Source organism: Ctenocephalides felis, unplaced genomic scaffold (genome assembly GCF_003426905.1).
Source record: "Ctenocephalides felis isolate EL2017-DRISC unplaced genomic scaffold, ASM342690v1 CF-g0.4_SCAFFOLD_03572, whole genome shotgun sequence".
Classification (NCBI taxonomy): domain Eukaryota; kingdom Metazoa; phylum Arthropoda; class Insecta; order Siphonaptera; family Pulicidae; genus Ctenocephalides; species Ctenocephalides felis.
In genome coordinates this window covers 40,063,997-40,077,672 of record NW_020539726.1, presented here as the reverse complement: position 1 = coordinate 40,077,672, position 13,676 = coordinate 40,063,997, and the positions used below count along the sequence as shown (strand labels likewise).

General features: G+C 30.1%; 1 protein-coding gene across 1 annotated transcript in view; it reads left to right on the top strand.

The window, feature by feature from the left end:
* The window catches only part of LOC113388476 (dynein heavy chain 8, axonemal), a 291,892-nt gene extending 282,382 nt beyond the window's left edge, over positions 1-9,510 (top strand). The window contains 6 exon segments of the mRNA XM_026625851.1: positions 2,831-2,991; positions 3,971-4,112; positions 5,358-5,547; positions 5,664-5,785; positions 7,424-7,585; positions 9,385-9,510. Coding sequence (XP_026481636.1) covers positions 2,831-2,991; positions 3,971-4,112; positions 5,358-5,547; positions 5,664-5,785; positions 7,424-7,585; positions 9,385-9,510 — 903 coding nt within the window.
* Positions 9,511-13,676: the final 4,166 nt, after the last annotated feature.

The window sequence follows — 13,676 nt, the reverse complement described above, 5'->3', positions numbered from 1 at the left end:
TTTTAGCTTCTTACAAACTTCTTACAAAAATTTGAGAGTATTTCGAAATTTAAAAAAAAAATCGAATATATCAAAAATTTCCAAATTCTCAAAAACTTTTAAAAAATTTAAGAAAATCTATTTTTTCCAAAAATACTATTTTTTCAAAAGTTTCAAAAAATCAACAAAATTTTAAAAAATATCAAAATTATCAAAATTATCAAAAAATCATTTAAAAATCAATCAATAAAAAATTGTTTGTAGAATACGTTTGTCGCCCAATTTAATAAGCACAAATAAATTTACAGTATGCATTTATAATAATTAATAATAACATTAGTGAATTAATAACAATAATCAGTAATAAATAAGTTTATAAATAATTAATATTATAAATTATATGAAAAAGTTTTAAAAATTAATAAAAAAAATATTTCCCATACCGGGAATCGAACCCGAGCCTCCTGGGTGAAAGCCAGGTATCCTAGCCACTAGACCATATGGGAGTTGGGAGACTAGTGAATAAACACGGCATGTATAGTGAAGTCATCATGCGACACGTTTTTATAAGAGGTTATAGTATCAAGTGGCATCGTGCTATAAGGCAAATTGCTAGAATTTCCCCTGCTGTAGTTTGATTGATAAACTTGTAGTAAATTCATTTTTGAGAATTATGAAATTTTTGAAAAATTTGATTTTTTTTTCTTCATTTTTGAAATTTCCAGGAAATTTTGAACTTTTAGAGATAAAATATCAAAGAAATATAAACAAAATTTATTCTTATTATTAAAATTTCTATAAAATAACTAATAATTTGATGTGCATTTGTCTATGAGCATTTTTCACCGCTAAATGTTTCTTTTTTACTTTTTTTTTACTAGATCTCCGAAGCTGCAGACCTGCCTTTCCAAAAATTTGTTCACTTCTTCATTTCGTTAATAAAATATAAAATAGTCTGTTCCCTCAAAAACTGAATTATCATTTTTGGCCCTTTTTTTATTTGTATCTTCGAAAAGGCTGGACCTGCCTTTGCCAAAAACTAATCATGCATGTCTCTCCATCAAATATTTATATTTTCTTAATTATTCAAATCGGTTGATCCGTGTTCTCGAAATCGTGGACGAAAAATTGTATCCGCACATACATACATACATGCAAAGATAAATATACAATTTTTAATTACTGTATGTATTTGGAGTTACTGATAAGAGTCGATATATAAGATTTTTGACATTGATAAGAGATTTGATTAACTAAACTTATTTTAATATCGTATCTGATATAGTTAGCTAACTAACTAACATCTTATTCATTGCTCATTACATAATAGTTTTACATTTCTTACATTTTGGATTCCTATTTGGTTCATCTTCTATTTATACGTATATAAAAAATTAAAGAAAAACTGAAGAACCACAAAAATTAAACTAACGACTTCTTTAGAATTATATATAAGGATCCCATTTCCTTTAATGCTTAAAACATAAACAATTTTAAAAATACTGTTTTAATTTTAATTCTAGCTAAAATAGCTAAAACTCTCTTATAAACTTCAAATATATGATTTTAACTTTGCAATTCAGTTTATATATAATTCTTAGAAGTATGAGATAAGGTCCTTCATTCTAGCACCGCTTGATTGAATTTTGTTTATTTACTTTTTATGTAAACATATATAAACGTCGTCGTCCAACTCATATGCTCTTATATTTTGTCTATAAAATTCGAATAATTAAAGGCACAGTATTTATAATAATTTATTTGAAAACATTCAATATTCCTTGAATATTTCATTACGGTACGGGAAGTTTCAGCAATTTGCATTAAGGTACGATATAAAACATATAAAACATATAACAGTTAACAAAATCATTTTTACTCGGGCATTAATCAATTATTAAAAAGCAAATCCAACTAAATTTTAAATCTTGCATACGTTTCGAGCCCGCATTTGACTATAATCTTCAGTGCATAAACGCAATAAATAATACATAAAGAACTTGTATAAGAGTCATTTGTATAATTCTATAAAAGAATTCATAATTTGAAGTGTTACCCCGATTATTAGACTCTGTCAATATTTATATAGGAGTTAACAAATAAAATAGGTTGCTAAAAGTTATTGATATATAAAATATATAACATTTTGTATAGTAATAATTTGATTTATTAAATTTTATATTAATATATAGAGAAAACTATCCTTTGTCACTCTCTCTCCTCACATTGTCTTTTTCACTCTGTCTCGCTCTCTCTCACTCTTACTTTCATTCTAGATCTCTCTCATTTTCATTCTTTCTTTTTCTTGCTTTCTGTTTCTTTCTCAGTCATTTATATTTCTGCTTTTTTTTAACTTTGTAAAGGAAAGAAGATTGCCCTCTACAAGCTAAACTGTGAAAGATACTAAAAAACTTTGTTCGGACGAAAGATGCAGAATAAAATTACGAATAAAATGATACATAAATCGCTAAGTGTGTTCATATAATTTTCTCGAGATTTTACAATTTTTTTTTTTTTTGATTTTTATGCGATTACTATAGCGTACTCAGGGCATGTGTCTTTACACTGTCCCTCTTCCACAAATTTACTTGCATCATATCAAATTTGTTTTCCAACCAAGGAAAGAAGATTACTTTTGCCAAAAATTCCGAAATAAATAAGATAATTATGATATAAGTATTAAAAATGAGGTAAAAAAAACATTATTGAACAAGAATTTAGTAAACAAACCAGTATTATGAGAAAAGACACTCATTATGATATCTACAAATCAATGTTCTTTTTTAAATTCAAAATTTTACTTTCATAATTTTGATTTATTATTATATAATTATTTTTTTTCAGTTATCAGACCAATACCACTCAGGCGATGTTGGACACCATAATATCTATCCAGCCGAAGGAATCTGGCGGCGGAGGCGGCGAGAGCAGAGAAGCAGCAGTCACCAGGCAGGTGCTTGAGATGCAGTCCAAGTTGCCGCCTGATTACGACCCGTTCGAAGTCAAAGAGAGGTATGTGAATTGATATCGAGATCAATTTAATAGACCCAAATTTTTATCTTAAGTACGTTAAGAGAGTAAGCTCATCTGAAAATAGTTGTAAGTGGCATTTTAATTGATCTAATCAATCGAAATTGAGATTTATGGGGCAATTCTATCGTAACAGAGCTCATCTTATGCGTTTGGTTGTGTAAATTGTGAAGATGTCTATCTATTTTCCGTCATATAAACAGGAATAAAAAAATCCTATGGTAACTGCACCATCTAGACTTCTGTTATCATAACATTCTCCCTTACTTGTTTATATATAAATTACGCCTGATTGCACGGCAAATAGATTGACATTTTAACTAGTTCACTTACAAGTAACAAGCATAAGACAGCGTTGCCATGACAAAGCTATTTTATGGGGCAGATTTGCCCCTTTAATTTTCAATTATTTTTAAAGTTTTATACGATTCATTCGAAGTCAAAGAGAGGTAAGGAAACTGATATCGACATCAATTTAGTAGACTTACTGTTTCTAGGATCAGTTTGTTTCATATAAAAGTGTTATCTTAAGAGATAAAGTTCATCTAAAGATAGTTGAAAGTGGCATGTTAATTGACTTAATCAATCGAAATTGCGATTTATGGGATGGGGCAATTCTGCCGTAATAGAGCTTATAAAATAGCTTTGTCATGGCAACGCTCTCTTATGCTTCTTCTTGGTATTGAACATTATGAAAATATCTATCTATTTGCCGTGCGATCAGGCGTATTTTACATATAAACAAGCAAAGAATAATCTTATGATAACAGAATTCTAGATGTCATGGCAACGCTAAGGTATAAGGCAGAATTATCCCCTATTTATGCTATAAACTTAAAATTATGTTCAGATATTTACAACCTTGCCATGGCTAAGTAGTCAAAGCATTGGCCTTGCAACCACAAGTTTTAAGAATAACTTGATATCAAGTAGTTAATTTTAAATATTTTTATATTTTCAGATTGAGAATAATGGGTATTTTATCTTCGATGAACATTTTCCTTCGGCAAGAAATTGATCAGATGCAAAGGGTCATCAAGTTGGTTCGGATTACGCTCAAAGATTTATTGTTGGCCATTGAAGGAACCATCATTATGAATGAGGTAAAAAATAGCAGTTAAAAACAAGAAAATAATTTTCGCAAAATCCAATCTAAAAGCATTTCGAATGATTGTTTGAGGTCATTGACCTTTGGTGTGTTCATATAATTTTCTCGAATTGAATTTTCTTGAATTTTATGATTGCTACTCGCCTGCAGGCCACACCGTTAGGAATTCGAAATTGCGATATATGGGAAAAGAACTAAGAATTTTGAGACCTTTCTAACGATGTATAATACTTTATATGTTTTCTATAGAGAAATATCGGATAGTGTGGCTAGTTGCTGGAACCTAACCGCGCACTTTGCCTTTCAACAATTGAATATTCACACAGATTGCTCTTTACAAACCAAAGTGTAAAAGATACGATAAAACTTTATTCGGACGAAAGATGCAGAATAAAATTACGAATAAAATGATATATAAATCGTTAAGTGTGTTCATATAATTTTCTCGAGATTTTTCAATTTTCCTTAGATTTTACAACTGCAACTTGCCTGTAGGCCACACCGTGCGGAATTCTAAGTTGCGATATATGGGAAAAGAACTAAGAATTTTGAGACCTTTCTAACGATGTATAATGCTTTATATATTTTCTAAAGAAATATCGAATAGTTGTTGGAACCTAACCGCGCACTTTGCATTTCAACAAGTGCATACTCATACAGATTGTCCTCTACAAGCCAAAACCGTGAAAGATACGGAAAAACTTTGTTCGTAAGAAAGATGCAGAATAAAATTACGAATAAAATTATATATAAATCGTTAAGTGTGTTCATATAATTTTCTCGAGATTTTCCAGTTTTCCTTGAATTTTTCAACTGCAACTCGCCTGTAGGCCACACCGTTAGGAATTCAAAGTTGCAATATATGGAAAAAAAACTAAGAATTTTGAGACCTTTCTAACGATGTATCATACTTTATATGTTTTCTTTAGAGAAATATCGGATAGTGTGGCTAGTTGCTGGAGCCTAACCGTACTTTGCATTTTGCAACAATTGAATATTCACACAGATTGCTCTCTACAAACCAAACCGTCAAACATACTGAAAAACTTTGTTCGGACGAAAGATGCAGAATAAAATTACGAATAAAATGATATATAAATCGTTAAGTGTGTTCATATGAATTTCTCAAGATTTTCCAATTTTTCTTATACTTAATGTACTTAACTATAATGTACTCAGGGTATGTGTCTTCACACTGTCCCTCTACCACAAATTTATTTCCAAATTGTTTTCTACTCAGGCCCTTCGGGATGCCCTAGATAATATCTACGATGCCCGTATACCCAACGCCTGGCTTCGTGGCAGCTGGAAGTCCAGCTCTTTAGGTTTCTGGTACACCGAATTGTTGGAAAGAAACGCCCAGTTTTCGACCTGGTGCTTCAAGGGACGCCCCGTGCAGTTTTGGATGACTGGGTTCTTCAACCCCCAAGGTAAGAAAAAAGATCGATAACTTATTTGAATTTTAAAAACTACCAAATGAAGTAGGATTGCTGGTGATTTATTTGTTTTCCTGGATGTCTTGCTGATTGTTTTATTTGTTCATTAGGTTTTCTAACTGCTATGAAGCAGGAGGTTGCACGTGCACACAAAGGTTGGGCCTTGGACATGGTGTCTTTGCACAATGATGTTCTGAAACAAATGCAGGAGGAGGTTGCTGTGCCACCGGCGGTAAGTTATTCTAATAAATTGAAACGATTGATCAACCTTACTAATATCTAACTGATTTTTTGTTCAAACCTTGACTACCTCTACTCCAACAATGAACATCCTCCTGAGTCACACACATTTTTGATCAACTATAATTGTCAATTGAATTATACATAATGATCCTAATTTTTGAAGTAAAACTTCTTTAGGCGCGACATGGGTGTAAAAACTTCTTTAGGCGCGACACGGGTGTAAATCCGTACAAATGCAACGAAAACGCCAACGTGAAGTTGAACACTACGACGCCGTAAGCGCAGCAATCGCAATTATTCGATCTAGTCTGCGAGCAAAACAAAAAATACATCAAATGTCAAATCATATGTCAAAAACGAAACAAAATGTGTCGACTTTCACTTGAGTTTTGTATTTAGCTCGTAGTCTCTAAACATTTTTTGAAGTAAAACTTCTTTAGGCGCGACATGGGTTAGCAGTATAATTCGTGAGTTAATAAAAATGTCAGGATCGGAAGAATATTTTATCCCGTTCCCCATAAATAATTGTAGTGCAAATGATCGCAAGTAAATAATGAAACTAAGGAAAAATCTGCGCTGCGTAAGAAATGATAGCTTCGGCTATGTATGTTTTGTGTGTGATTGACTTTGGCTTCAAAGTGACTTAGAAATATCGAATGATGCTCAAAAACAAATTCTTAATAATGTTTTTTGAATATTGATTTAAATAATCAGGTTGGATGTCATACTTGTCGAAAGATATTAAATTCGGGTAAAATTCCCACTTTGTGTAAGTTTAACGGGTTTGTATTTCCACCTATACCAAATTATCTACCTAAACTAGATACCGTATCTGAAAGGTTAATTTCACCTAGGTTGTGTTTCATGCAAATTAGACGATTGCGACATGCATATGGACAATTTGGAATGTTTGGCCAAATTATAAATGTGCCTGTTGACATTAATAATATGATTAATTTATTACCTCGTAATATTGATGATGATCATTGCATTAACGTTCACATAAAAAAACAAATGATTCATAGATCAAGTCATGTGCAGGGCTTGATAAATAAAACAAATATAAAAGTATGGCTTCAATTTGTTAGGCAAGACGGATATTACAGCTGTTCAAAGAATGAGATTATATCGTCAGCGAAAAAGTAAAAAAATACAAACAGTAAATGAATGTATGTTAATTTTAATTACATGAAGTTCTTCAAACACAATTGTTACAGGATGAGTTCATTTTCAAAAACAATATTTGTTTAGGCAAAATAGGCGTTGTTTAATATAATCCACTGTGTGAATGAATATTATAGAATTTATGAATCGGCAATTACTTTAAAACGATCATGTCATATTTCAAGTACGACTTTGATTACATTATTGTTTGTAAATATTATACATATTTTTAATGCAATCATAATTATAAAATTTATAATTTATCATTATATAAATGTGTATAATGATTGACGACACTAATAAATGTGTGCATCACGAGTGTTACCATATTTTACTAATAAACATTATTCAAAATGTTTATATGATGTATTTATTTTTACTCAACTTAAATTTGCTACAATATAATTGCAAATAAGTTTTACTTCAATCGCGTGTGATCCTTACGCGCACTCTTTTTTTTCAGGAGGGTGTCTACGTCTATGGTCTCTACATGGAAGGCGGTGGTTGGGAAAGACGTCTTGGTCGTATGTGCGAACCCATCAGCAAAATTTTGTACTGTGTCATGCCAGTGGTGCATATCTATGCCATCAACTCTGTGGCTCCGAAGGACCCTAAACTGTACATGGTAAGTGATAGACATATTGGCCGATTCTGTCTTAAAATAGACCAATGTTATGGCAAGGCTATGTTGTACTTAAAACTATCATATGCTATGTAGTTTAGTCAAGCGTTTTAGATAGACAACCTAACCTAGAAAACGCACAATCTGCATCTTTGTGAATCTGTATCATACCAGATAACCCGGCAAACGCTGTTTTGCTAAGTAAGGTATATTCTAAACAATTTATAGATAATCAAAAATATTAATACTTTTAGTGTATAAGGACGTGTTATTTGAATGCTATATACAATGAGGTATTATAAAAACAATAAACCCCATTAGTTTGTCTATATTTTGTCTGGAAGTTTTATACACTTTCTATAGAAAACATGGTATAATCCAATCCAAGTTTTTTTAGTTTCAACTTTTTCAGATTCTTTTTGGATTCTAAATTTTGTGTATAATTGTAAAAAATACTACTGAGATTATACAAAATTTTCAAATTTCTGCACAACAAATGACACATTTCAAACGAACAATTATCTGACTACGTTTAGTAAAACTCCCAGCTACTTCATCATTGTAGAAATGTGCTTTTTTGATGTTTTTCAAAAATTTGTTATCTAGACCTTTTTACCCTATAGGCGGGGTAATTTGGAACGGCCAGGTGGCAAACAGGTTTAATGTTTTTTTTAATTTTAAAGGTATTTTACAAAATAATTACACTTTTAAATAATGCTACCAACTACCAACGAAGAATATACTTTCATTATAGATTTTCAAAAAATACCGTTTTTGTCTCCCGATAGCAAAGTCATGAGAATCAAGGTTATAGCTGGTTATACATCTTTTTCCCTCTACTTTCAAATATTGTTGTTGAACGATGCTAAACTTTACTGGTTTTTGACACATCGGTGGTGAACCTTTTTAACCCCAGACTTTCATATATTACTATTTATTCTTCGATAAATTCTAGGAAATTATAACTGCGAAAATGTTATTCGACAAAATGCCCCTTTGATCGATACCAAATTTAGGTTCTGAATTTAAATTACATAAATAAAAAATAATATAACTTAGACAATGTTTTATAAATAGCAATGAGTATATTATTATACAAATGAGATATTTCAGAGAACCGTGCTTGAGAAAAATATGCCAAAAAGTGCATTTTCATATTAACATTTCAAAAAAGTTGATATTTTGAGTTTATAGTAACACTTGCGGCCTGTTTACTAACGTTCTTGTGTATAAATAAAACTACAAACAAAACTACTTACTGCAATTTAATCATAATTAAATAATATTCACGTAAAACTTTGTATTAAACGTAATTGAACATCATCTATCAAAAACACGGTTTGACATTTGACGTATTAGCCACCGTCCATTGTTTTATTCAAAATACGCTTTTGCAAAAATGTTCAAATTAAAAATGTAAAGTTTGTACGCGATTTTGAAATAATATCTCACCTTTGCGACAACCTACTGACTAGCACGAATTTTCCGTGACTGGCCAAATCGGTTTAGCCGTTTTCGAGTGTTAGCGGATCATTTGATCGAGAGCCCCATTTTTATATATAAGATAAGTGAAATTGCGTCTGATCGCGCAGCAATCACATAGTATTCATTTAAGACACTATTTGGTATGAGAAGTGCTACGTAACATTGGTCTATTTTACGGCAGAATAGACCTCTATAGTTTGTTTTATAGATACACAACTGTTATGTAACTTTAAGATACTAGTGGAGATTACGTTCAGGGCACAAATATGGCACTTATATTTAAAATCATATTTCTCAATTCTTTAAAATATTTCTAGTGTCCTGTTTACAAGAAGAAACAACGTACGGATTTAACTTACATCTGTCCATTGTGGTTGCCTTCGGCCAAACCACCGGAGCACTGGATCATGAGGGGCGTAGCACTTTTGTGCGATGTCAAATAATCATAATTGTGTTTTTTTTTGTTGTACGAATGGAAAGAGAAAATATATGATTGTTTTTTGAGTGTGTTTTTTTAAAGGGCGGGGGTAGGTGATAGTCATAATGTAGTTGGTAAAATATTATAGGCTTATGAGAAGTGGTTTTACACGGTTCTAGTCGGATAACGCTGAGATAATGAATTTATTCATGTGCCCCCACAGTTCTAAAAAGAATAATATTTTTTACCAAATTTCAAAATTCAAAAAAATCGAGATTTTCTAAATATTTTATATCTAAAAAACACAAAATTAGGCGTAAGTGGCATTTCGCCTTAAGGCAAATTGCACAAACTTTCCGATAGATGTAATAATTGACTTAATCAACCGAAATTTAGATTTAGATATTTAGTTAAAATTTTCGACGGTTTGTTTCAAAAACTAGTGGGGCGCATGGCATCGTGCCTTAAGGCAATTTGCTGAACTTCCCATACCGTAATAAAATATTCAGGGAAATTTTAAACGTTTTCAAATATATTATTACAAATACTGTAGTAGCTTTCATTATTTTTGCCATCTTGTTATATCTGAGCAAATCAAACGTAAATTATAAATAAATCAATTTATCTCCAGAACATTAACAATCGTCATTCCATCTCGAATTCAATTTCAAAAAAATAGTTGCCTAGCTAATTTACACAAAATTGAAAAAGTGTTCCCGTATAGTCACAGTCTAAACGCATTTGCAAGTAATTCTGTGCGACATTTTCACCTATACTGCGCTTAGCTTGGCGGCATTTTCACATTTTTCAATTGTTTTCTCACAAAATTCGAAAAGTGCTCCAACAGTCTAAACGCACTTCGATAAACATTTGTACCAGAGTGGCGCTTAGACTGTGCTTAGCCTGGGACATTTTTTGAATTTTTAATCCAAAATTACAACTAGTGGGGCGCATGGCATCGTGCTTTAAGGCAAATTGCTGGAACTTCCCGTACCAACAAATATATTTTTTCAAACAGATTAACATTTTTACTCTGAAAAAATTAGATTTTTGAGAAACTATAAATTTTTGACCAAAAATTCACTTTTTCATTTAAAAAAAAAGACTTTTTGAAGAAAAATTTATTTTGAAATATTTTGGAAATTCTGAACTTTTTTTCCAAAGCCAATCGTACTGCTTTAACTGCACACAGACGAAATATCGAAGCGCGTAAGCGCCGCGTACGGAACTCATAGGAATATAAACAAAATTTATACTTATTGTTAAAATCTTTATAAAATATCTGATAATTTGATGTGCATATATCTATAATGATCATTTTTAATCTCCAAATGACTTTTGAGTCTCCGAAACGGCTAGACCTGCCTTCATGAAAATTTGATCAGTTTTTCATATTGTTAATATATGTAAAATGTTTTTTGAATTACTCAAATCGGACGATCCGTTCCCTTAAAAACTGAATTACCGTTTTTGGCACTTTTTGCCCCATATCTCCCAAATGGCTAAACCTGCCTATACCAAAAACTAATAAGCCCCTTATCAGTACGAATCGAATGTTTTTTGAATTATTCAAATCGCTTCGTCGACGATAATTTGTATCCACACACACACATACATCTATTTTTTCTAAGGTATGACAAAATGTTCAGAAATCTCTGAAACGTAAAGATATATAAAAATTTTCATTTTCAAGTTTTTTGCGATTACTATAACTTGCCCTACGGGAAGTTAATTAGGCGTAAGTGGCATTTTGCCTCAAGGCAAGTTGCATGAACTTCTCGATAGCTGTAATAATTGCAATCGAAATTGAGATTTAGGTATTTAGATAAAATTAGTTCAACGGTTTATTTCGAAAATAAAGTTTTCACTGTCACCTAATTCAAAACATTACTATTGCCAATTGTATGTCTTAAAATTGTAGCTTATTATTCCAAATTTTAATTTATTTATATAATTCCTAGCTGAATCTTATTTTAGTATGATTTTAGAAATATGTTAGTAATGTTTTATATTTTAGTTGTCATAAATTCAGAATAAAGTTAAATGCAAATCAAGTTTGAGTCTAACAAGAAGTTTAGCAAAAGAACTAATAAAAATCTAGTCAGAATCCCATAAAATGCAAAACGAGACTCTGGAAAGAATCTAACAAGATTAAAAACTTGATAAGATTGTAGTAAAATCTAGTAGCAACCTGATCTGAATAATATGAATATCTAGAAAAGAATGATAATCTGAAAATCTAGAAAGTAGAATTATACATATAATAAAAATCTAGTAGGAATTTTATGAGAATCTCGTGAAAATCTTATGTGAAACTAGTAAACCAAATAATTAGCGATTTAATATGATTCCAATGAGATTATTATACTAATATAGTAAATAACTATAGGGATACAGTTAGATTCTAATAAGATTGCGAAAAATACAACCAGATTTTGATGAATTTAGAGAATCTTATAAGCATCTAGTGAGATTCAGCTAAGAATCTTGTGAAATCTAATTGTAAATAAGAATCTACACAGAATCTGAAACGATTCTGATAAAATCTATTAAGAATTTAGTTAGTATATGGTTGGGATCTAGCAAGATTCAAATTAGAATCTAGTATTTCTGATCTATTAAGAATTTAGTTAGTATCTAGTTGGACTCTGCAAGATACAAGTTAGAATCTAATTAGCATTTATTTAAAATTTATTTAAAATAGTGAGATCAGTTTAGAATCAAATCAGAATCTAAACATTTTTCAAGTTAGATTCAAGTCAGATAAAAATAAGAATTTTTTTGCAAACTTGTAAATTTATTGTAAGAACTCTAAACTAAACTTTTTAATTTTTGAAATCGGTTCAGGATTTTTTGCAAAAACTTGGACAAACATTTTTGCACTATTTTCATCATAATCAAAGCTAGCCCTTACATCGAATTATTGAAATCGATTTTTTGAGAAAATGTCGACAAAAGATAAAAAATCGTACACACTTTCTGGGTACCAGGTACGTGGCGGCTACGTAAATTGGACGTAACACAGACGCCACTCTTTCGATGAAAACTTTTTGAATAAACGTGAACGTGATTTTGATATTACATTGAAGTTTTAATAAAATTTTGTCCAAAAATATACACTTTGGATATAAATGATAATAATGCAATTATTTTATTGAGTATTTTTATAAACTATTTTTGATAGTTTAAATCGTACTTTTGTTAATTATAATAAATGATATTAAGGAACTTAAAAGTTCTATGCTTAAATTGAAGAAAACATTATTATTTAGTATAGTAATTATTTTCAAATTTAAATATTTTATTTCTAAATATTTAAAATCTTAATATAATATAAAAATGAAAATAATCCACACGAAGCGACAAAACCATTACTATCACGTAGCGCGTATAAACTTGCACGTGGCAGTTACGTAACCTGGAAGTAACACAGACGTCACTTTGATGTTACATTAAAAATTTATTGAAATTTTGTACAAGAGTATAAACTATTTCGGATATAAATGGCAATAATGCAATTATATTTTTTGAGTGATTTTATAAAAAAATTCAATTGGTTTAAAGATACAAAATTTTAAAATCTAAATTAGAATTAAAATATTTAAATCTATTTAAGCCTATAAAATGCGTGTAATTACTGATAATATCAAGATTTTTTTTATTGAAATTATACATCTATTAGTCATGTTATCTTCATCAAAAAAATTAAATTAGTTATATCATAATTGTGATGATTCAGACATTGATAAGAGAATATTTTGAATTGCAATTTGATATCTTAAAGATTAGATTTATTTTTTGATAAGCACAAAAATCATTTTAATCAATCAAATACATAATTCAAATTAAAATCAATTAAAATACATAAAATTAAATTTGAGTACGTCTTTGTAGATTGTTCAAAGTAATTAAAGTAACAAACAAAGAAACTTGTTAAATATTTTAATAAATATCAATATACGTTTCAAGTCATTCTGATTCGTTTGAGACCAAAATTAGAAGAAAACGTGAATGTGAGCTTGAATTTGATCTTTCCTCGTTATTTTCTCAAAACTGTACCGATTCAAAAATTTGAAATACCTTTGATAAAACTCGATAAAGACTCCTGAAAGTTTTTTTTTACAATCAGGCAAAATACCTATTATATATAAATAAATAATAAGATAATAGGCATTCGGAATAATTGATAAA